The 24,914-nt window shown below is 42.3% G+C and overlaps 1 protein-coding gene across 7 annotated transcripts; it reads left to right on the top strand.

Annotated features, from left to right (window-relative positions):
* Positions 1 to 952: 952 nt before the first annotated feature.
* INTS10 (integrator complex subunit 10) lies at positions 953 to 24,450 on the top strand. Of its 7 annotated transcripts, none has more exons than XM_054382832.1 (18): positions 953 to 1,081; positions 2,149 to 2,216; positions 2,463 to 2,566; positions 4,210 to 4,349; positions 5,241 to 5,322; positions 5,622 to 5,762; positions 6,428 to 6,536; positions 7,035 to 7,204; positions 11,146 to 11,279; positions 11,847 to 12,000; positions 12,627 to 12,709; positions 13,537 to 13,689; positions 15,692 to 15,800; positions 16,165 to 16,244; positions 16,712 to 16,874; positions 18,096 to 18,189; positions 22,232 to 22,309; positions 24,157 to 24,450. In XM_054382832.1, exons 1-18 carry the CDS (start codon positions 953 to 955, stop codon positions 24,311 to 24,313), a joined length of 2,148 nt encoding a protein of 715 aa, XP_054238807.1. In that variant the 3' UTR covers positions 24,314 to 24,450. The 7 variants fall into 7 exon arrangements, with proteins under 7 accessions (XP_054238807.1, XP_054238803.1, XP_054238805.1 ...); XM_054382828.1 differs by having other exon boundaries at positions 6,428 to 6,599; positions 7,038 to 7,204; XM_054382830.1 differs by having other exon boundaries at positions 6,428 to 6,599; positions 7,038 to 7,204; positions 11,844 to 12,000.
* The last annotated feature ends 464 nt before the right edge of the window (positions 24,451 to 24,914 follow it).

Genomic DNA, 24,914 nt, shown 5'->3' with positions numbered 1-24,914 from the left:
TTATTCAGACTTGCATAAATGTGCAAAACTTTGTAATTAAGTCAAGCTAGCTATGTGAAATATCACCCAGCTCCCACCTTTGTGCAAACCTGAGATAAAAATGCCTCTGCTCTGGTGCGTGCATGTGCATACATACATATATGTGTGTGTGTATGTATATATACATATACACATATATGTGTATGTATGTATATATCACATTGGAGGCTGGAAGTGACCTCCAGAGATCATCAGGTCCAACCCTCTGCCGAAGCAGGATCACTTGGGGTAGTGATGTGTCCAGGTGGGTTTTGAAAGTCTCAACAGGAGGAGACTTCACAACCTCTCTGGGGATCCTGTTCCAGTGCTCCGTCACCCTCACTTCAAAGAAGTTTCTCCTCATGTTGAGGTGAAATCTTCTATGTTCACATTTGAACCCATTGTTTCTTGTCTTATTAGTGTGCACCACCAAAAAGAGCTTGGCCCCCTCCACTTGACACCCACGCCTCCGACATTTATACACACTGATGAGATCCCCTCTCAGTCTTCTCAACACTAAACAGCCCAAGGGATCTCAGCCTCTCTTCACTATATATATATCTCTATATGTGTGTGTGTGTATGTATGTGTGTATACATATATACGTGTGTGTGTATATATACATACATACATGTATACATATATACACATACATATGTCTGGTGTATATGTATATGCAACTCGGCTTTTGCACTCCGGGTAAACGACCGTTCTTTTGAGGCCGCCACGGAAAAGCCACATACGGGACTGAGAGCAGCGGCGGAAGGGAGACAGAGCACCAGCGGAGCCGCCCCACCAGCAGGAGGCGCTGTCAAAAGCCAAGAGCTCTTCTGGACACTTCCAAAATGGCGGCCGCCCTGGGCGGGGCGGAGGAGTGAGCGGGATCGCCTCGGAGCAGCGAGGCGCATGCGCGCAACGGGGGCCGACAGCGAAGATGTCGGCGCAGGGGGATTGCGAGTTCCTAGTGAAGCGGGCCCGAGAGCTGGTGCCGGGGGACCTGTGGGCGGCCAAAGCCTGGCTCATCACGGCGCGGAGCCTCTATCCCACCGACTTTAACATACAGGTAAACGCCAGGCGCAAGGTAAAGGCGTGGAGCGCCGCTGTCCCACACGGCCTTGCGGCTGGCGCTCGCCTGACGGAATGGGAGCGGAGGGGCAGGGTGGCCGGTTGCCGTGGTGACGGCGGCGACGCCGTGGCGGCTTTTCACTCGTCGTGGCGGCTTTTACTCGCCGTGGCGGCTGCCCTGGGACCCAGCCGCAGGGTGCGCAGCAGGGCGGCTGCTGGCAGCAGCCATGCCCAGCACCCGTGGCAGGTGTCAGACACAGCCTCCCGACCTAGACAGAGGTCTGGCCTAGTATCTATGGCAGCTGCCAGACACGGCCGCCCGAGCCTAGCATTCAGCCAGAGGCCTGGCCCAGCATCCCCAGAGTAGTCCAGCACAGCAGCCATGTCCTGCAGCCCAACACTCTTTTGCAAACTTCTTTTGCCACGTTTTGTTCACCTCCCTGAATACACAGGGTGGCTGTTGGGTAACAGAGAGCTGGTGGTAGTACCACAGGTGCCCAGCCCCTTGCTGGGGTATCCAGTGCTTGAAAATAAAGTGTCAAACCTGTAACTGCTGCTTGTGCTTCACTGCAAGAAAATCCACTCCTATCAGTGCCTTATGAAAGAGGTGTTTTATTAACTGAGGGGAAGATGCCATTCTGCTTCTTGTGTTTGCACCTTATGAAACATTTGGGTTTGCTGTTAAAAGGAAGACATCTGTTTCTAGTAGAGATTTAAAGTATCTGTCATACCCATGGCTTTTGTGTCAGCTTGAGGTTGTACATTGCATTTGACGAAACAAACCTTGCTCAAAAAAGTCTTTAAATTCTAAATTTATTTCTGGAAAACAAAAGTCAATATTTTAATATTAGAGTGCTTAACGTTGTCATACCAAAGTTTATGTCTATTTTAATTTGGAATTAGTCAAATCTCAGCTCCTAATTTGTACAGCAAATGTTGCCATCCTTTAATTTTCCGTTGTTCAGATTGCTGTGGCAAACTGGGGACAGTTTTTGATGCAGAAGGACTGTTCTTTTTCATAAATGTCTTTAAAGAAAGCTAATGTTCTGTTCTTCCCTCTTGCAGTATGAGATGTACACTATTGAGAGGAATGCTGAAAGGACAGCGTCTGCAGGCAGGCTGCTCTATGACATGTAAGTAATCAGAACTGCAGCCCAACACTTTTGCCAGGTGCTTATTTCCAGAAAGGTCAAAAGTTCCCTAAACCGTAATGTGAGTATTTGTGGAAATCCATGTGGATAGATTAAGCAGAAAAGATCTTGCTCATTAAAAATATGCAGTAAATAGGTTTTATTTTGAATGTTCTTTCATAGAAAGGTCTTATCTCGGAAACAGATTTTGAGATCACTGTGCATTCCTTGCCTCAAACTTTGTTACAGGTTTGTGAATTTTCCAGACCAACCTGCTGTATGGAGAGAGATCAGTGTTATTACATCAGCACTAAGGAATGACTCACAGGACAAGCAGACACAGTTTTTAAGAGGTGAGGATTCTATCTGGTGAACGGGGAGAGTCCTGAAGGAATCTAAAGATAAACCCTCTGGTTATGTGCCTAGTGTGGCAAGTAAATGTCAGTCTTTGCTTGTGGCCTGCAGATTTTTATTCTCAGTTCAGCCTTAGATACTTTTCAGTGTGTTAGGCTTATGAAACACAAAGGGCCCTGAGAAGCTGATTCCCACTGCTTTGTCTCTTGTGTGAGCGCACTTAAGCCTACCAGAAAAATAAACACTTAGAAAAGACATTACATAGGGCATAAGTGGAATGGGACTCAGGAATCATCATCCCACTGATTGCAGATAACAAAGAATGATCATAAAAATGGGGAGAATTTGTACATGTGAAGTGAGAGTTGACAGTTGACTGAACATGAGTCAGCAGTGTGCGCAGGTAGCCAAGAAAGCCCATGGCATCCTGGCTTGTATTAAAAACATGGTTGCCAGCAGGAACAGGGAGGTGATCATCCCCCTGTACTTAGCACTGGTGAGGTCACACCTTGAGTCTTGTGTTCAATTCCGGGCCCCTCACTACCAGAAGAACACTGAGGTGCTGGAGTGGGTCCAGAAAAGAGCAGTGAGGCTTGTGAAGGGCCTGGAGCAGATGGCCTATGAAAAGGGGCTGAGGGAGCTGGGGTTGTTCAGTCCGGAGAAGAGGAGGCTGAGGGGCGACCTCATTGCTCTCCACAGCTACCTGAAGGGAGGTTGGAGCAAGGAGGGGGCAGCCTGTTCTCCTTGGTGGCAAGTGACAGGACTAGAGAAAAATGGTTTGAAGTAGCACCAGAGTAGGTTTCAGCTGGATGGTAGGAAGTGCTTCACTGAAAGGGTTTTCAAACACTGAAATGGTCTGTTCAGGGCACTGGTGGAGTCACCATCCATGGAGGTGTGCAAGCACTGTGTGCATCTGGTGCTTAGGAACATGGTTCGGTGTTGACCCTTCAGTGCTGGGTCAAAGGTTGGGCTGGATGATCTTTGAGGTCTCTACCAGCTGGGTTTATTCTGTGATCATGAAAATGAACAGTGACCAGAAGCGCTTGGCATTCACTGCTGGCAACCAGAGGCAGTTCTGAAAAGTAGAATTTACACCTGACAAATTACAATCTGCTGTTTGAATATGTGGTTCAGACAAGCAGTGTGTAACTCTGGGTGCAGGCTATTCCGAATGGGGAAACATTTTCCTTTCCATGAGGTGCCTTTAATTTTCAGAGAGAATACATAAAACCTACAAGGAGAATATGTTGGTTTCTTTTTGGAGTCTCATTGGAAGTCTAAATTGCAAAACCTACTTTTTAATAATGAAAGTATTGATTGTAGAAGAGAAAAGTAATAAAAAAAGAATGTTCTAGAAAAAAGATGTTAAAATATCAAATCTATATTAGAAGTGTCAGTGTTTCATTCATTAGCAGTCTTACTTGTTAATTCAAGTTCTGTGCACCCAAATAAACACTGATAAACAGTCGTGTGGTCTTCTCTGAAAGAGACAACTATTTTTTTCAAGGCATAGATATTAAAAGGAGAAAGAAGTATAAAGCAATCTCTTTCACTCTGCATGACAAGATGATGTTGATTAGACTTTTACACTTTATAATTCAGACATAGCAAGTAAAACATTTTAATTTTTGGTTTTTTTAAGGATTATTTGAAACCCTTCCCGGTCGGGTGCAGTGTGAGATGCTCCTGAAAGCCACAGAGCAGTGCTTTAATACGTTAGAAAGGGCAGAAATGCTGCTGCTGCTACTGCGACGTTTCCCAGAGACTGTGGTGCAACACGGGGTAAGAGAAGCTCACAGTAACTTAGTAACTATTCAGGATATTGGTGTTCTGAGATGATGCTGGAATGTGTTTGCCTAGTGAGGGTGACTCTTTTTGTTCATGTTTCATTGTACAACCTAGAACAGAGGAGTTTTCACCTAAATAGAGGGAGAAACTTCTTTCCTTGACCAGGCTGCCCAGGGAGGTTGTGGAGTCTCCTTTTCTGGAGGCTTTGAAAACTTGCCAGGATGCATTTCTGTGCCACTTGAGCTAGGTGAACCTGCTTTGACAGGCGGACTGGAGCAGATGATCTCCTGAAGTACCTTCCAGCCTTCACTGTTCTGTGATTGTAGTCTAAGATAAAGAACGTTGTTTCAACTTTTTGTCTGAACTCTCATTTGGAGCAGAGGTTATGACTGGATTGTAACAAGCGTCATGGTTTGCTTTAACTTAAGAAACTAAAGCTGGAGATTTTTTTTAAATTACCTGATTTATTGAAGAATGGTTTAAGGAGAATTTAGAAATAGCTTAAATACTCAAAAACCTGTTAGTTCTTAAAGTGACTTGCAGTAGCATGTTGTAGCTTGTACTAGCGTCAGGCAGAATGCACATCTGAGGTGATGAGCTGCAGCATTAAGGCCTGGTACCTCCATTGCTTTCACCTCTCTGTGTACATCTTTACTACACACAGATGCAGGTGCAGTCACTCTTGGTCTTGCTTTGCTATCTTCTGGCATTGCTTTTCACAATAGAGAGAGTTTAACTATATTTAAAGATTAGCACATGCAGTTGTCATATAATGAGTTGTTAGTCATGTATCCACTGAGTTATTGTTCAATTCCTTTGACTCACAGTTCAAAAATGTTCTAAAGCCACAGGTCCAGTGTTTGATTGTCACCTCTTCTTACACAGGTAGGCCTTGGAGAAACCTTATTAGATGCTGAAAGTATTGAAGACCAAGAATCTCCAGTGAATTGTTTTAGAAAATTATTTGGTAAGAAAATGTCCTTGTTTTAGTAGACAAGTTTTTAGACAAGTAGACAAGTGTGGTAAGGTTCTGAGTGTAGAATGCTAAGATTAGAAAACTGCTTTATGCAGAAAAGGCTTGGGCCACGTTAGTCCAGGCTGACTGTAGAGCACAAACTGGTGCTGCAGTCACTCAGGTGAGTATCTTTGTGATCCTTTGTGGTGTGTGGTCAGCCAGAGATGTAGGCTTAGGTTGAGAAAATTCAGACAAATAGAACCAAAAGCCCCCACCAACCATAAAGACTTTTGGTTTGTTTTCTATTTTAGTTTGTGATGTTCTTCCTCTCATAATTAACAACCCAGATGTTCGACTTCCTGCCAGCTTGTTATATAAATATCTGAATAAAGCAGCAGAGTTTTATATTAACTATGTCACTAGATCTGCACAGACTGAAAGCCAATATCAAGGTAAGAATATTTTTACATTAACCTTTCTTAGAATATATGTTAGTATTACTGAGGTGATGCCCATAAATAAATTCATTACCTTTATGTAATCACAGAATTGTTTTGGCTGGAGAAGACCTTTAACATCGTTGTGTCCAACCATTATCTAACTCTGTCAAGTCTAGTGCTAAACCACAGCCCTCAGTACCTTCCTTGCCTCTTTGAAACACCTCCAGGGATGGGGATTCAACCACCTCCCTGGGGAGCTTGTTCCAGTCTTTGAGAAGCCTTTCAGTCAACAAGTTTCTTCTCTTATCCAACCTAAATCTCCCCTGATGCAACTTGGGACCATTTCCACTCATCCTAATGTATCCCATAGAGAGGGACTAATAGTATTTATGGTTTCTTAGTTCTTTGGCACCAAACCTCACGATGCTTCAACTACTTAATCATGATGCTTCAATAGATGTACTGAGAGGTAGGACAAAATGTCCAAGACGTCCTTATCCAGTCTTATCAGCTCTCTTGTACGAGGAGGCAGAAGTCCTTACTGCTCCCTATCACCTGTCTCAGTAAAGAATGGTTGCCCCTGAAAGCTCTGATGTACATTTATACATGTCTTCTGCTTGAAAATAAATCAGCTGGTTTGATTTCTTGCTGGTATATGTTGTGCTGGTTTTTCCTAGGCTCCCAAGATTCCTCTGATATTATGTCTCCAAGCAAGCGCAGCTCTCAAAAATATGTAATAGATGGTCTTACAGAGAAATCATCCCAGATTACAGACCCTTGGGAGAGGCTGTTTAAAATCTTGTCTGTGGTGGGAATGAGGTGTGAATGGCAAATGGATAAGGGAAGAAGGTGAGAAATGTGTACTTTTCTGGTTGTTTTTTTGTTGTGGTTTTTTGTTTGTTTGTTTGGTTGGTTGGTTTTTTTCTCTCTAGGAGAATTTGTCTTATTCTTAAGGAGATGGGTTGAAAAAGGATTTCACCCTAAGAACATTTTGTGTAAATTCAATGCAGCTTTCTTTCTAAGACTGTACATTGTAAAGCAAAAAGGTGGATCCAGGAAGCACTTTCAAATTAGTCTCTAAACCAAATCTTTGTGGATGAAAGTCATGTGTAAGAGTACTGTGAGGTGTCCTTCTCTAGGTCCCTCAGCAGAGGGACATGTGGTAAATGTTTAGTGAAGTTTCATTGGTGTGCATTCCCAACCTCCACTTCTTGTATTCATTATGCATCCCTTTAGTTCTGGAATCTGTATAACATCTTTAATTCTTTTTTCTCTCCTCCTCAGAAGTTTTGGTGATATTTTGCATCGAATGAAAGACCTCTGCAGGTACATCAGTAACTTTGATAGTGATGCACATGCTAAATATAAGAATCAAGTAGTGTATTCCACAATGTTGGTATTCTTTAAAAATGCATTCCAGTACGTCAGCAATATCCAGCCATCCCTTTTCCAAGGTTAGTTTCCAATGTTTCAACTTTTGTAAAGAGTTCTTTGTGATTTCCTTGTCAGTGTGTGAAAGATCTTTTCTCAGTCTTTTGCAGCTATCATTTTATGATGTGCCATGGGTCTTCTGTAAGAGTCTCCCAAGCCATTAGTCTTACCAGCAGAAGTAGTTCGTGACAGCTGCTGGAGTGGATCAAACCAAAGGTCCATCTAACTTAGCATCATGGTTCCAACCATAACCAGCAGCCCTTGGTTATCTAGCAAAGAGAAAAGCAACAGACCAGATGTTAGGAGAAACATCCCTAGGGATGTTCAATGCTTTTCCACCAGCATCATGTTTGTGTCATTTTCTCCTCTGGATCTGTTTCTTTGAAGCTGACATTTTCCTGGCTTCTGCAGTCAAAGGCTGTACAAAAAGCTTCTGCAAAATTGGAAGAGAGATTTTTTTTTTTTTAAGTTGTTGTTAGGAATACAGAACAAATTAATAATAAGTCAAATAAAAACTGAATAGGGAAGTATTTTCATGGTATCATAGAGTGGTTTGGGTTGGAAGGGACCTTAAAGATCATCGAGTTCCAATCCCCCTGCCATGTACAGGGACATCTCCTACTAGACCAGCTTGCTCAAGGCCCCGTCCAGCCTGTCTTTGAACACTTCCAGGTTTGGAGCCTCTACAACTTCTCTGGGCAACCTGTTCCAGTGCCTCACCACCCTCACAATGCCGAACTTCCTCCTAATGTCTAAAAGACATTTTCTGAAATTCACAAGCTTCCAATTAGGCTTTTTTTTTAATATATAGTTTGAGTTCAGTCCTTAAGCAAATTAATCCTGATTTGTAATTCATTTGTAAATTGAGCATTTAAAATAGGAGTGTTATCTGTGCTGCTTTTGCTACCCACTCAGATCTGCATTTGGAGCATCAGATTGCATGGACACCTTAGATTGCTTCTTCAGGAATAGACTGGACTTTTCAAGGGTGGCCCAGAGCTGAGGGAAGTTCTTTAAGCACCAATTTGTTTAGAGAATAATTAATAAATTAATAAGCAGCATCACAAAGAGGAATTTTCAACTCATAATAGCGTGCATCCCCTGCTTAGGCAATTCCTTGTGATAATAACTGTTGTCACCATAGGTAATTAGTACTTAGTAACATTACAATTACTGATTCATGCTAAAATGGCAATTTTAATTCTGTGTGTTGTGTTCATTTGTGGAGCAAATGCTCATTTGAGTAAGGAAGCACTCAGTACAAATGATAGGGTTTAAAAAGCTTCATAGAAAGCTGGGTGATCAGTGCCAGTAGATAAATGAAAGATAAATGAAATGACAACTTGTGTGCAAAGAACACATAGTCACTTCAACAAATACAGGAATTAATTTATTTTGGTTTTTGTTCTATCTGGAGGAAAGAAGAGTTATGGTGGGACAGAGAGTTAGCTGTGCAGAGCTGTGCTCAATTCTGAGTTGAGGAAGGAAGTAAAGAAACAATGAAAAAGTTCTTCGAAAGTTGTACATTGAATATGTTAAAGCTCATGTTTTGAGACTGAACCATGACAAAAAGATTGGTAACTGAGAAAGCAGAGTGCAGTCCCTTCAGTGCAGTATTTCTGATACCCTCTCTCATTTCCTGACATCAGGAAAATATTTCAAATTTAATTACTCATTTCTGCTTTAGTGTTAAAGTCACAGAATCACAGAATATTAGGAGTTGGAAGAGACTATTGGATACCATTTGCCTTGGCCACAAGGGCACGTTAATGTTCCATGGATAACTTGCAGTCCACTGGGATTCCAAGGTCGTTCTCCATGGAGCTGCTTTCCAGCAGGATGACCCCTAGTCTATACTGGTGCCTGGTGTTATACTTCCACAGGTGTAGGACTCCGCACTTGTAGTCCAGTGATGTTCAGTGCCTTTTATATTCCTTCTATTGTAAGGTTTCTTTTCCTCCTTCTCTGTGGAATGCTTGCTGTAGAAATGTAGAATCTTAACATATTTCAGAAGTGTAGGGGACACACACACACACCGGTCTTCTCTTTAATCCAGTAGCTCTGAGCTTTGCTCTGTGGCTTTATTCTCACCTGTGTGGACTTGCAAGAAACCGCTTGAGAGGAAACTTTTCAGTGCATTTCTCTTCCACTTCATATCAGCTTTGCTGGAGACTTGAGAAATGAATGAGGCAATTCACACCTGCAGGCTTGGCAGGAGTTTCTGTTTGGACTCATGCTTTATGTTTATATTTATATTTGAATATTTATAACACTGTGCTAGAAATTGATTAAAAACTATGTTATGCTTTAGATTCTAGAGCTCAGTTGGACAGGAAAATGCAACATTGCTATTTGTATAGCTGTGTAAATTTCAGTGGTGTAAGGAGGTTTACAGCTCAAGCCAAGGGTGAGGTTAGGGTTTGTTTTGATATAGGATTGGAGGTTTCAGAATGAAGGCTGCAGTGCACTTGCCTGCTACTGAGAGGAGAATGTTTTGTTTGAAAGCAAAGCACTGAACTAGTACTCAAATCAGTATGGTGAAAAAAAAATTCTTCTGAGGTGTTAGGTGGAGGCAGCTCTTGAGATTGTAGTGATAAAACTCTTCCAGCATCCCAGCTGTGGTACTTTCATATCTGTTTCTCACAGACACTGCTTTTCTACATCATGACCTGGCTTTGTTTGCAGTTAACGCAGGTTAGATTCTGACATGGTAGAATGCATGATAGTGCAGGGAGAGGTGATTTCAATGTGTTGCAGCCTTAGTGCAAGGGCTGTTTCAGTGGAGATGTTTAGTTTGAACCTAGTCAAAGGAGATAGTGTTATTCAAGCTAGCTTGGTAGTTTTCTTGCAATGTTAACTTCTGTTGTAATGGACTCCTTACACATCATTTTTGAGTAGATGGCAAAAGCTTGTTATGGGGTTGGGTTTTTTTGTCAGGAGATGAAATGGATTGTCTTTATACTAAGCTCTCAACTGAGTTCTTTGCAGTTAAGAAGTAGGCTTTCACTTTTTACCTTTCTGCAAATAGAAGAAATGCATGTACTGAAAATACTTGTCCTCAATGCTGGCTTGTCTGGTGGAGATTACAAAAAGGCAAAACATTAATGGATTTCTCCTTTCCTTTGTATTTCTCTTTCTTGAGCTTTGTAAACACCTATGTACAACTTAGTTGTGCTAAAGGAGAAAATGTTCTCAGAGGAAAAGCTTTCTCAGTAGTGGCCATGTATTAATGCTGTTGGGGACGAAGAAGTGTTTTTCCTGTTTTATATTTAGTGAAACTTAAGCACTGAGGTCTGAAATAACAGGTACCAGATTCCACTGGGTGTTTTGTGATGCCAAAGGAAGCAGAAATTGTATCTTCTATGCTTCGAAATGAGGCTTCTTCAGAGGCTTTGGAGAGTGACGATGGACTCTGGCACTTGATTAATGGTTTAGTTGTGTACACTGAAGTCAGTGGGGGCAGTGCTGGCACCAAGTTATCATACTAGGGGAATATTGTGATAAAATACAGTCACTTCAGTGCCTGTCAGCATATTGCTTTGGTTTCTCTTGAGAATGTTTTGGCAATGTTGCTGTGCTTTGCTGTGTTAATGGCTGTTATCTACAGAGCTTTTTTGCTCTGTTCACCTGTTGAATAGTTGTATAAAAGCAAATAGCGCTGGGTGAGAGAACACCTGCTGCCTGAGCCTATCTGCTGCCTGCTCTGTAAGGAAAGGATTCAAAGATATCTTGAAGCTCTCAAGCAAACTCTTGTGACATCTGGTAATGCATTCTGACCTTTACTGTAAGGCTGCTTAGAGAAGACCATGGCTTTACCCACATAGTCTATGCAACTTGAGTGAATTAATTTCAGATTGTTTTCTGTAGTATTGTTTTCTCTAGAAAACAAAACCAGCTTGGTGTAGACATGAAACCTTTCTCAGCAGTTCAGAGCAATGTTGAATTAATTTATCTTTAAATCCAGGTCCCAATGCTCCAAACCAAACCCCACTGGTTCTTCTGGAGGATGTGACCAACATCTATGGTGATACAGATACTGATCGCAGCAAACATGTACACAAAAAGAGGAAACTTGCAGAAGGAAGAGAAAAAACAATGGTAACTTTTCTGGCCTTTTTCATTCATAACAAGGATGCTTTGGTACTAGAATTTAGGTGGTTTTGAAACAGATGTCACACACATTTTCAGAGCTACCCTAGAATAGCTGTTTGTGACCATGAATTGCAAACGGACTCTTTTGGCTAAAGGCAGTGAGAATAAAGGAATGTTTATAGAGGTTACTGTGGACAGGTGTGTGCTGATGTGAATACTTTAACTTAAGAGAGCTCAGCAGAGACTGCAGAAACTGTTAAGAATGGCAGCCAGAGCAGTCAGATGTTCTACAGCTAAACCTCCCAACCAGCTGGCTCTTCATGATTGGAACTGTGAGTACATCTTTCTTTAGCAGTCAAAACCCACTGACTTTCTGGGTAGCAAAACACCTTGTTCTAACATTACAAGCAAAAACACTTGAACTAGGACCTTGGCATCTGTAGTACAAAATTGTTTTCTTGCATCCAATGGAACTTCAGAGTGTTTTGAAATAAGTGTAAATTAGAATCAAGAAGGCTGGAAGAGACCTCAAAGATCAATTAAGTGAATCTTCTTATGCTGACTCTTAAGCAGAGCTCAGATGATGAGGATCCTTCTGGGAAGGCACGAAGTCGCCACATTACAGTGAACAAGGCAGATCTTGCAAACTCTGTCGAAGTATTAGAGAGCTTTAAACTGGCAAGAGAGAGCTGGGAGCTGCTCTACTCTCTGGAATCACTTGACAAAGGTAACTACAAGCAGAGTTGCTTTTAGGCTTCATTGCTTTGCATTGCATTTTACTATTGTTAAAATAGAATTCCAGTCATTGTGAATCCTTAAAATTGATTTCACTTTGGGTCTTGAGTATTTTTGATCTAAGTTCCAATAAGAAGCTTCACCGGTTTTTGAGTTTCTGAACTTAATAATAGTGAAGAGTAAGCATCTTTGTTTATTCATTCCCATTTCTGCTGGAAGCAGCTTTTACTGGAGGAGCAGTTGGTTATCAGTAGTGCTGATAATACTGGGTGAGGATGTACTGCTTTAGCTTATGCTCAAGAGGATCTGTCTTTGCTTGGGCTCTCCCTTTCTGATAGTACCTTTGTGATCATTTTCACAGTAAACTTCTCTGCTAAAAAGCAGGCAAACAGTACCACCTAGCTACGTTTAGATTTGTTGGATGCAGTAAAGAGAAGCATAAACAAAATACAATTGTATAGGAAGAGGGGGACCTATATGTGAGAGATTTCACACTCTTAGTATTGGGTGATTTTTTTTTTAAAAATGTTTCAATTCAAATATTTTTTGATATATAATTGATTTTTAACCTAAAGCTGTGAAATGCTTCATTTTTCTTTTTCTTCTCTGACCATGCAGAGTTCACCAGAATTTGTTTGTCATGGAAGACAGACACCTGGCTTTGGTTAAGAATCTTTCTTACAGACATGATCATCTACCAGGTAAAAAAATACAGACAAGGCTAGTAAAAGTGGTGCCATTATGTCGCTCCTTCTCCTAGTTAATAGCTGTTCTGAACAGCCAGTTGGACTGCTCTAAGTGTCTGCTGCTTTTATCCTTTAAAGCAAGACCATTATGGGGATGGGATCATACCATTCTTACAAGCAGCAGGATACTCTGCATAAGATTTTCCTGTCCCAAGAGCTGTCCACCTAGTTTTGGCATATAGAAAAGACCTCTTCGTTGGCATTTTGAGAAGTAGATAGTAGTGTTATGGAATAAAAGTGCACATTGCTCGTGTGCCAGTGCGTTATATTGGAACAGAGAGAGAGGACTTCTCAAACAGCAGAAGCTTTTAACAAGTCTCAGTTAAAATGTATAATTCTTCTCAGAAATGGGGCTGACTGCACTTTTTCCAAATACCACCTAGAGAACAAAACTTGTTCTTTTATATTTTTCCCTCTGGAGATCTTTTATTTTTGCCTGTACTTGTGCCTCAACAAGAGCTCTTTCATACTTGATTCATCTAAATAAAGTAATGAGTAACTTGAGGAGCATGATTATATGTTTCAGTTATAAACGTGATTTTTAAAGCAGGGTTTTTAAGGTAGAATTTGTCTTCTGACTGCCTTGTGAATGATCAGTCCGTGCTCTTTTACACAGCACATCACTGGGGGGGGTCTTCTGATAGATTATAGTTTTGAAGCCCTCTGAGTTGGATGCAGTCTGTTCGGAAAGCTTTCTGTGAGAGAATTTTTATTTCTGTTTTTCTACCTGTTCTATACAGAAAACCCTAAAATTGTCTGCTTATATCTCCTTTTTATTAAAGGGGCAGTACAAAAAAGCAATTAGCAGCCTACATCACTTGGCAGCTCTTCAGGGCTCTCATTCTCCACAGCAGATTACAGGGCAAGGATCACTGGAAAATCAGAGAGCACTAATCCAGTTAGCAACCTGCCACTTTGCCCTTGGAGAATATCGGGTAGGTACAGAGTTCCACACACTGCTACTCATTCATCCTCTGTGGTTCCTGTTTGTCTTCTTACTTCACGTTTTTCCCTGCTTTCAACATCAGCCAAGGTCTGCTGAAAAATCCACACTTCACAGGAGGAAGAGGTGAACTTACCATCCCTGGAGATACTCAGGGGTCAGGCTTGACAAGACTCTAAGCAACCTGATCTAGTGGAGGATGTTCCTGCTCAGTTCAGGGGGCTTGGACTAGATAACCTTTGGAGGTCCCTTCCTACCCAACCCATTCTATGATTCCTGGCACATGAACTTGCTGACCATTAGCATCTCTCTTACATAGTCATGATTTTGGGGGTTTAGTTATAGTTCTTCCATAATTACAAGTGTTTGAGGTATCTGTAAATGTAACCTTGAATTTAAATTCCTTGACTTTACTGAAACTTTTAAATATTGAGGAAAAATTCCTAGGTATAGGCTTTGTGTATCAAGGAAAAGAAAAAGTTTATAGAAAAGAAATTTCTGTGATCATCTTGGCAAATAAATAATTATCAACTGTCAGTATAAGAGACTGCAGAACAATACTGTCTGGCCTGACCTCCAGACTTTTTGCGATGACTTCTGTGAATGCTCCAGTGGCTGGAAAGTTCTCAGCAGAGAAAGGACTTGGAGGTGTTGATCAACAGCCAGTTGAACATGAGCCACTGTGTGCCCAGGTGGCCAATAAGGCAAACAGCATCCTGGCCTATATCAGCAGTAGTGTCGCCAGAAGGACCAGAGAAGGGATTGTCCCCTGGGGAGGCCATACCTTGAGTCCTGGGTTTTGTTTTGGGCCCTTATGACAAGGAAGACATTGAGGTGCTAGAGCATGTCCAAAGAAGGGTAATGAAACTGCTGAAGGGCCTGGAGAACAGGTCTGGTGAGGAACAGCTGAGGGAACTGGGGTTGTTTGGCCTGGAGAAAAGGAAGCTTAGGGGAAACCTTCTTGCTGTCTAAAGGAGGTCCGTGTTGGTCTCCCTGGTAACAAGTGATAGGAGGAAAGGAAATGGCCTCCAGTTGCACCAGGAGAGGTTTAGATTGGAGATGAGAAGAAACTTACAGGAGACTGGAAGAGGCTCCCCAGGGAGGTAGCTGAACCCCATCCCTGGAGGTGTTTCAAAGAGGCAGAGATGTGGTGCTGAGGGCCATGTTAGCACCAGACTTGGCAGAGTTAGAAAATGGTTGGACACAATAATCTTAAAGTTCTTCCCCAACCAAAGTGATTATGTGATTCTATCTTTCTTTACCTTTGCCATGCACATTTTCAGTATTGCAGGAGTGCCTGATGGTCTGAGGTCAGTAAATGTCAGCACTGACTAAAGGCTGGGCCTCTGAAGACCTACCCTCATCCTAGTACTACTGGACAAGTTGTTTTGTCCCTTCCAGCTTACTATTTCATTGGAAACGTAATAATGCATCATGCAGACTTCTTACTGTCTCTAGGAAATAGCATCAAGAATTCCCTGCAGTTCTGTCATGCTGTCAGATTGCCATTTTCCTTTTCTATTTTTACTACAGACAGAACAAGTTTTAAAAGCTATTCTAAGAATTCCTTTGAAAGCTTGATCCTTCAAATGAAAATAGTTTTTGATTGCAGTTGTATTGATCTTACACTCCTGCAATGAAGAATGTCAAGACATATATTTTCACAATTAACAGGACTCTGAGAGGCTCTGAGAGATTGCTTAATCACAGCTACATCTTTTTGTGCAGCCAAACTAAGTTACTCATTAAATCCACTCAAGTTCTAGCAGAGAATTTTGTGACTGGGTTTTTTCTTCTTTGTTTGGGGGTTTTTGTTTCTTTTTTGTTGTTGTTTTGTTTGTTTAGTTAGTTAGTTGGTTGGTTTTTTGGTTGTTTTTTTTTTTTGGGGGGTGCCTTCTTTTTTTCTTTTGTCTGAAATTTTTAGTCATAATTAACATAGCTGAATTTTAAGAACTGTAATTTAGACTTAGCATTATCATGTCTTTCTTTTATAGCAAACCTGTGAAAAAGTTCTTGACCTCATGTGCTGTATATTGCTTCCAATACAAGAAGGAGGTAAAGTGCAAGAGGAGCAACCTAAAGTCAAGTCTAAATTTAGGAAAGGTATGGAGTTGCTGCTACCCTAAACTCAGTGTCAGCTGAGTTTAAGTTCACACAATTCAGCTGAGTATATAATTCTTCTCTTCTTGTATTATGAAAAGGGAGGAAGTTCTTTATCCCCTCTTTTTTGGTGGGTGGTTTTCCTGTGGGTATCTATTAAAATATATTGGTGACAAAGTCTTACCACAGGAAAGGAGAAATGAAGAAGAAATTTTAATATATGCAACTTCATATTTTGAGTAATTTGTCATTTACCTTCTAAGTTTTCCTCTCTACCTGAGATTTGACAATTGTAGATTTGTTTTGCTCCGTTCTCATGGTCATCAGACCGCTAATAAGAAGTGTATGACAAACTGTTCTGTTGCAGGGTCTGATTTGAAGCTTTGGCCTTGTACCAGCAAAGCCATCATGCCTTACTGCCTTCACCTGTTGTTAGCTTGTTTCAAGGTAAGCTCTAGTCAAATTCTCGCCAGTCTCTAAGGCCTAGTATATATCTCTGGGTCTTGAAACTGTGTGGCCTTGTCTCAGTGGTGTGACTGGGTGTGAAGAGCTGGGCCTCGAGTGCTCTTCACCTAAATGGGCTTGTGGAGGGTCACTTTTGGAGAGGGGAGAAAGTGTTGATGGAGGAGGGTTTGTTCTCCTTTAGTATTCATTTTCGGTTTGGGTAGAAGAGAGAGAACTAATCTCACACTATTTTTGTCTGTATTCAGACTTCCTTTACAGGCCAGTGGAGAGAATTTGGTATTTTGGATGGAAACACAATCTCTTTTATGTGTATGTATTAGTGCATAATGAAATAAAAAAGAAGTACTTTAGGAGCATATTTGCAGAGGGGTAGGTGGGACGAATCCCCTGTATTTATAAAATCAATATGTGTTCCCTGATTGTCTCAATATCATTTTCTTTCCTTGAAGCTCAGAGCTTTCACAGATAACAGAGATGATATGGCTCTGGGCCATGTAGTTGTTCTGCTTCAGCATGAGTGGCCAAGGGGTGAGAACTTGTTCCTGAAAGCCATCAACAAAATCTGCCAACAAGGAAATTTCCAGTATGAGAATTTTTTCAACTATGTCACAAGTATCCTTTTTCTAACAAGCATGTCTTTCACATTCAAATCTGTTGGGGTGTTGGAAAAGCTGTTAGATTGTTTCAGCAGCAGCTTTCTCTGTCCATCATACTCTCTGTTTACTTCCATACTGTGCAAGCCTCTTGTTATAACTGGCAGTGCACAACAGACTAAAAGTAAGCCTCTTGTCACCTCTTCTGGCATTTGAGAGTATACTTGACACTGCAGTTGCACCTGCACTCAGGAAAAAGGCACCTTTGGCTGTGTTGGCAGTCTTTGCAGTAAGCTAGCTCAGGGAGGTCATGGATGCTCCCTCCCTGGAGGTGTTCAAGGCCAGCTTGGATGAGGCTTTGAGCAGCCTGGTCTAGTGGAAGGTGTCCCTGCCAATGCCAGGAGAGTTGGAACTAGATAAGCTTTAAGGTCTCTTCCAACCCAACCATTCTGTGAATCTATGAATATGCAGGGCATTAATACAAGGTATATGCCATGAGATATGTATCTTAACTAAAATGGTCAAGCAATGCCTGTACTTCAAAGAGTTGAGTGATTTTTTTTTTGGCTGTTGTTTATAAAATGCTTTGTATGGGTCAGATTTTTGGGGCACATAAGATGCTGAGCTATGTCAGACTTTGTGCAAAGCATGTCTGATTCCTGTAATCAGATAGCTGACTGCTCTTTGGTCAGTGTACACACAGTGTACAGACATCTAACCATGGTTCCCAGGAAGCAAAGGGTCTAACTCTTTATCTCAGACAACTTTAAAAACCTCTGGTTTTAAAGGAAGGGGAAAAAAAACAAAGGGGGGATGGGGGGAGGAAGGGGAGGAGGAAAGCTCAATATGGGACCCAAACCAGAAAACTAAAATGGGTGATATGTGCCACTGTGGTGGCATTTCCTTCAGTCCCAGCCTCAGTGTGCACTGAGTGGAGGAAAGGAAGTAAAACAACCAGGAAATCTGGAGAGATGAGCTTTCTTTACCTTTGTCTGACTGTACTTGTGAAGAAAGAAAAAAAAAATTGAGTGATGTGTGTATTTCATGCTTTAAAAAGCCATTCCTTATGTATTTGTGGAGGATCAGGAAGACATGCTGTGATCTATATCACTTTGAAGAATGAGATACTTCAATAGCAGTTCATGTTGCTGCTCAGCAATGTGGCTTCACATGGGAGGGATAAGAAGGAATGTTCTCTATCATTTTTTTACCCATCTCAAATCTTTAACATTTTCTTCAGATATTGATATGTTGGAGGAATTTGCTTATTTAAGAACACAAGAAGGAGGGAAAATTCATCTGGAACTGCTGCCAAATCAAGCAATGTTGATCAAGTAAGGATAAAAAAACATTTACTGTTTTCTTTGAGAAAAAAAAAAGGGAGTATGTTCTGTTTGTCTTTGCTTTCATGTAACCTTCTGGATACGAAGTTTGTCATGTCTTTAAGGAGTTGGTTAAGGAGTTCAAACAGGGTTGTGAGTTTCTTTTTCTGACTCTCCTGCTGATCTGTGAACACATTTTGGAGGTTCTTCAACTTTAAACTCCTACTTGTACAGAACTTTATTTTTAGTGTGGCATTTGCTTTAGAATGATTCATATTCATTCCATGATTCTGTTTCTTCACTGTAAGGGTGGTGAGGCACTGGTACAGGTTGACCAGAGCAACCTCCAGGCCTCATCCCTAGAAATGTTGAAGGCCAGGTTGGATAGGGCCTTGAGCAGCCTTAGAGGAAGGTGTCCCTACTTGTGTCAGGGGGTTGGAACTTGATGATCTCAAAGGTCCCTTCCAACGCAAAGTATGCTATGCTTCTATGAGTCTGTAACATAAAAGTGATGACAGCACTGTGCTTTCCACCAGACACACTCTCCAGGAATTCTTTCAATAATTAGATGTGAGTGTAAGGTGTGTTTAATAATTTTACTGAACAGAAAGCACTGCTTGTTGTAAACAAAGCTACGAAAGCCCACTGAATGATGAGGAACTTAGGTGTACCTCATAAATTAAATTACAGTACAGGTGAACTCTAATACCCTCTGCCAGAACTAGCAGGTCATCTCTTGCTGTGTACTGAAGGAACTTTGTTTAGCTTACTACAAGAAGCTGGAGGAAATTAATAATTTGGATTAACTACCTGGGTGTTCTTAGTTTTGATTCAAGACTGAACAAGTAGTTGGTGCAGGGTTTTAGTGGCAGAATGTTTTGGAATATCCTGACAGTTTTGTTAGAAATTGTGGTATTTTGCTTTATACTGTGGGACTAATAAAGTCTGTTCAGTTCTGGTTTGGGTCAGTGTATTCTGGCTATTCACTACCTAAAAATGGACTAAAGTTATAAAAAGCAGGAGCCTAACAACTGGATTCAAATTTGGACCAGTAATTAGATTTTCCGGAGTTCTACATAAGCAACACAAAAATAAGATGCTAGGGATAATTAAAGCAATATAAATGTTCAATGATGTGACACAGAACTCTCTTTTTTAAGCTCTAGATTGCCGAACTCTTACCCTTGCTCTATCTTGCTGCTTGTAACCAGCTGTCTGAAAACAAAACTCAGGAGTATGGTCTGCTAGGTATGGTGTTAAGTATGAAGCTTTGTTAGCAAGAGGGCTTAGCACTGAAGACTACCCCTGTTCCTTGCTAGCTGCTATCTCAGGTCAGTTGCAGCATTTCAGTGCTGCTTCTTTGTCATGGTGCTGTTACTGTTCTGACCCCACCAGTCACGAGCAGCGCTTCTAGCAAGACAGAAATCTCTTTGCCCTTCTCTTGACCTTCTATGTTCCCCGAATGATGGAAACACTTGGAAAAGGGAGATCCATTTCTCTGTGCTTATTGAGCCAAAATGGTCAAATATCCTGTCCAGCTGGAGAAGCTGTGCACAGTGTCTTCTGTGTGTTTGGAATGTGGAACCACTTCATCAGAGAGCTGATGGGAGGAAGAATCAGGGCATAGTCCACTAAGTGGGGATGACATCTATTCCTCTGGTACCCTGGATACTCTTTTAGCTGAGCTAGCTGGGGCTGTCAGGAATGGTGTTACCCAGCAGTAGTGAGCTCAGCAGCACTGGTTAGTTCGCAGCCTGCTCCAGTTTGGGTTTTAGATAAAGAATGCCTGCACATGCCTGCCTGTTTCCTGGAACAGTGGTTGATAGGCTCAAGATCTTCAGACTGGCTTTCATTTTTCAAAACTATCACCAATTCTAGTTGTATCCTCCCAGTTGGCTTGTGTCTGGTTGTATCATCCCCATAATTAGCAGAGGCAGCACAGAGAGTGTTCAGTCATGCACAGAAACACTGTGCTGAGTTTGCCACAGCAGCCCGGAGACAAAGCTCCTCTTTCCTCAGCACAAATGCCCATAGCCATCCTGCACCTTCATTGATGGGAAATGTAGTACAGACATTACATGCTTTTGATGAGGACAGCTTATTCTGGGGCCTTAAATGGCATTTTCTCCCCAGGTGAATTCTACATTCTTCTTCCACTAGTTCTCCTTAGTCCCTTATAAAGGATAGGAAATAATATTCATTTTTCTGAAGGCAGGAAAGCAATTTGCAATGTGGTTTTTGAAAAGCTGAAGCAAAATCTTGGTAGCCTGTAGACTTCTGATCAGGTCCTGCAGAGTATCCAAACAGCTTATTGTATTCACTGTGCAATACTGAGATCCATGGTTTCTCTTAACTGGTGATAGAGACAAGTGATGCTGTTGGCAGTGTCTACAAGGCTTCTGAATTCTATTACAAAGTGATTTTCACTCTGCCAGGTTTCATAGTTGTACGGATTATACAAGTCAAAGGTGGCAATGCTAGCTGGTGAGGGTAGAGGAAAAGAACAAGATGCAACAAATGACTGATTAACACTGCACGCCTCTTTTTGATAAATTTGACTCTAATTACTCTAACCTTGGCCTAGACTTTATGTGAAAGCTGTTGAGTGTCCTGCCTCCACTCACATTCCTATCACATCTTCCCCTGGGGACAGAGCCGGGGAAAGCTCAACTGGTTGGAAGTGAGACAAAGTATCTTGAAGGTGTGATTTAATTTGGATTGTGGCTGTATTCAGTTCAGACTGCAGATCTTACAGACAGTAATGAAGACACAGTTTCACAGAATCCCTTTCACAGACATCTGCCACTCTGGGACCAACAGCTTCTTGCTGTTCCTTTTGTATTTTCTGTTCTCTGTGTCTGTTTTTGCAAGTAATGGACTCATCAATGCCAAGAGCTCAAAAAATTATCTCATTTGAGTGAATAATTCTCGTGAATATTTTATTTCAACCTGTTGTAGCTGTATTGTATTTTCTGTACTACTAAAGTGTCCCATCTTTATTTGCCTTTGATAAGCATAGCTCTCCATCCATATTCATTTAAGCAGTTATAGATATTAACCAAAGTGGCCACCTGTGAGATCTAAAGGCAGGCACCTAACTTGATATTCTAGGTATGTAAGCACAGGTCTTGGTTCTCTGCTCCTTCTTTAGCATCTCTGGGGGTGAGCAATGCCTGATAAGATTTAGGTGGCGCTTTGAGAGCCTTAGGTTAAGAAACTAGACTTGTTCTCCATATACCAAATGTCTCATTTCTCCTTAGGTGGGACATTGGATTTACTCTAGGCTGGACGTGTGAGTTTATTGTCTTGTGTTGTAGACAGCACACAGAGATAAGGACGTCACTGAGAAGACTGTCTTGTCAGCTGAGACACATTTTGGTGGCTAGTTGATGTGGCCCTGCTTATAAGGAGGTTGCTCTGAGCAGGCATTCATGCTCTGACATTGTGTCATCCTCTAGCAGCCATTTCTGCATGCACTTTGAGTTTGAAAAGGTGAAAAAGGCCATCTGTGGGCCAATGGGAAGATACTTGGGCAACCTGTAACAAACACTGTCATGTACTCAACTTGGCCCATACCTGCTGTGCATGCTCGGCTTGGGCTCAGCAGCAAACCCCTCACCCCCAAGCTGTGGGCTCTCCTTGTTGGCTGATATGCTCTTGCCAGCTCTGCAGGGAAGCTGTGGTATCTGCAGTGCTCTTCTGGTTCAGTCTTCTCCCACTGACACGCTTCCTGGGAAGAGCTACAGCAGTTCATCACAGTACAACTGAGCTGGCGGTTTTGCACCTCCTGCTGTCCCTTCTCTCCGTGTAACTGTCCAAGCCCGTGTGTGTGTATTTTAAGACCAGAGGCGCAGAACAGCCTTGCACTGAACTCTGGGGATGTTTGCATGTTTGATGCTGGTAGGGCCCTGCACCCCTTGGGCTGCTTGGTGGTCGTACTGCTGTGTGATCTCCCCTTAAGTTCCTTGTGTCTCCTTTTTCTGGAGGTGTTTTGCACCAGAGAGGGGAGTTGGTGTGTGGGTGTTTGAATGCTGCTATTTGCTGTTTTTTAAAGGACTTCTAGCCCTCCCATGGGGTTGCTGCAGCAGGAATTCATACCTGTGCTACAGCCCAGCATACAGACTGCTGACAGGTACCAAGTGGAACAACCCCGCTCATAGTGTGCTGTGTTTTGTCAACGTGTTTTACTGCCCATGGTTTTCAGCAATTTGTTACTCAATATTTATCTGTTTTATTTTATTTTATTCCATTTGTGCCTACATTGCCTGGCAAACCATGTTGTTCTGCTGTAACATCTATTTTTCTTTTGCCCATAAGTTGCCAGTATCCATGTCCTTTCAATTTAATAATCGTTGTTGACTTGAAACAAAACTAGAAATGTCCCCCAAATGATACCCATGGTCAGTCATGTATGAGCAAGAGTATAACCCTTCCTTTTCAAGATACTGGTTTCTGGCTCTGTTTGAGCTACTTTTCTTCCTTTAAGTTGTTTGAATTCTGTTTTGTAGCTGTTGCACATCCTCAGAAGCACTGCTGGCTTGCTCAGTAGCTGTAGGGGGCCTGTTCTCCTTGAGGTTGTAGCTGACCATAGCACCCAGCTGCCAGCTGTGTTTAAGCCAGTGAAGGTGGAAAGCAGAGCTTGTCCCACAGCCTTGGAATATGCTGGAGTGTTTTCAGTGCAGTTTTGCTTCACTCAGACAACCTCATTAGTGAACTGCCCTGTTGTCTCCAAGCTGGGCTCTTCTTTGCCTTTGCCATGCGTTCAGAGGTCTCTGCTGTTCTGGCAGAGAAGTCTCTTCTCAAATGCTGATTTAGGTGAAGGTGGGGTGGTATTGTTGGTAAGGGTCATTCCCAGACTTTTCCTTCTCATTTCCAGCATCTCTGGATTGGCACAGATGCCATCACCCTTTATTTTTTCCTTTCTTGCAGTGGGCCTTCTGGTTTCAGTGTACCTCTTCCCTTCTTACCTGTGACTCAGGACTTGTCTCAAAGCTAGCACTATGGTTTTCTCTCTAATTTAATATATGGCTGCTCTGTTGGTAGTCCTAGGGCTCTCATTTCAGGGCCTATCTTATGCTTCCCTTCCCAAGCAGGGCTTGTAGGTAGATTGTGACAAAGTCTTGATCTTACTTACCCAGTGCTGGGCCAGTCCAAGTACAGTGCAGTGCTTGGGTGCTGCAGAGCATTGTTGTAAGGACATGAGTTAGGTATCAAGTGCTGCAGGCCAGCGTGAGGACAAAGAACTGCTCACAGAAATAGCTTTTAACCAGGGCACTCTCCCCAGAGTTTCCCCAGCCAGCATCACTTGATCTTGCTCAGTAGCTGGACAATTGTTCTGTTTGAGAACAAGTCCTGAACTTCTCCTCAGGGTAAATGTGATCCCTGCCTGGTGCCTACTGTCTCCTCCAGAGCTGGCTTCAGATGATGCACACTCACAGCCTGGCTTGACTTGGGCTTTGTGGTGGCCTGTGAAGTGTCACTGCATTATCAGTGCCCACAGGATTATCTAGCTCCTTCCTGCACTTTCCTCCTGGTACAAGATACTCTCTGCTCTTTATGATGGCAGCCATCTGCCCCCTTCTCCCAACCATTTCTGAAAGTGATTACAAGGAGGAAGTGGCCTGGGCAGCAAAGGTAGACAGAAAAAAATTCCTCTCCCTAAGCAAGGAGAACTCTTTACATGCTGGTTTAAGAGAAGATTTTCCTGTCAGCCAGAACAGCAACATTTTTCCCTGTGCAACAGTCATAATCCAGGCAGCAAGAGTACAGACTTGCATGGAACTCGTGAAGGACTTGTGAGCTACTAAAGCCATGAATTTTAAAAGTTAGCACAGCACAGCCTATTTGGCTCTCCTTCTATAAATTCAGGTCTGGGCAGTAGCTGTACAGTAAGTGCCATGCAGCGCCTTTAAAATGACTGCAGTGCACCAGATAACCATGATTTGATTTTGTCTGTCTGTCTCTCCTTCATGGCTTAAGGCACCACACAGTTACCCGGGGCATAACGAAGGGAGTGAAGGAAGATTTCCGCCTGGCCATGGAGCGCCAGGTCTCGCGCTGTGGGGAAAATCTCATGGTGGTCTTGCATAGGTTCTGCATTAATGAGAAAATACTGCTGCTTCAGACCCTTGCTTGAATGGACTGGATCATGGTGCAGGAGATCATGATGACAGAGAGAGGGAAAGGCTCTGGAGCGTATGGACAGCAGCCTGGCAGTGAAAAACCACTTGTCCGGAGAGCCAAGTTCCCTGTGAGTTACAGGCTCCGCCATACACAAACACTACTCAGTGTTTGTTCTCCACTTAGTTTTCTTATGTGGATAGATCAAACTTTATAAATAAACCTTTGTTTAAGAAGTCTCCTCTCATGTCCTCTTGCTGTGCATATTGTCTACCTAGACTTTCGAAAATCCTTTGACACTGTTCCCCACAGAATTCTCGTGGACAAACTGGCTGCTCGGGGCTTGGATGATCACAGGCTCTGCTGAATAAAGCACTGGCTGGGCAACAGGCCTGAAGAGTGGTGTTCAATGGAGTTAAATCCAGCTGGCAACCTGTCACAAGTGGTGTTCCTCAGGGCTGTGTTGGGACCACATCAGTTTAACATCTTTGTTGATGATCTTGATGAAGGCATAGAGTGTATCATCAGTAAGTTTGCAGATGACACCAAGTTAGGTGGCAGTGTTGTTCTGCATAAAGGTAGGGAGGCTCTACAGAGGGACTTGGATAGATTGGGTC

The sequence above is a fragment of the Indicator indicator genome, chromosome 8 (assembly GCF_027791375.1).
Source record: "Indicator indicator isolate 239-I01 chromosome 8, UM_Iind_1.1, whole genome shotgun sequence".
Lineage (NCBI taxonomy): Eukaryota > Metazoa > Chordata > Aves > Piciformes > Indicatoridae > Indicator > Indicator indicator.
Note: the sequence above shows the minus strand (reverse complement) of the source record. Positions and strands in the feature narration are given on the sequence as shown.

Bases quoted from the DNA above. Each gene is read 5' to 3' on its own strand.
- INTS10 (XM_054382827.1), top strand. From the start codon at position 953: ATGTCGGCGCAGGGGGATTGCGAGTTCCTAGTGAAGCGGGCCCGAGAG. The intron at 2,567-4,209 runs GTGAGGATTCTA...GGTTTTTTTAAG, and splicing joins GCAGACACAGTTTTTAAGAG to GATTATTTGAAACCCTTCCC. The intron at 5,323-5,621 runs GTAAGAAAATGT...TTTCTATTTTAG, and splicing joins TTGTTTTAGAAAATTATTTG to TTTGTGATGTTCTTCCTCTC.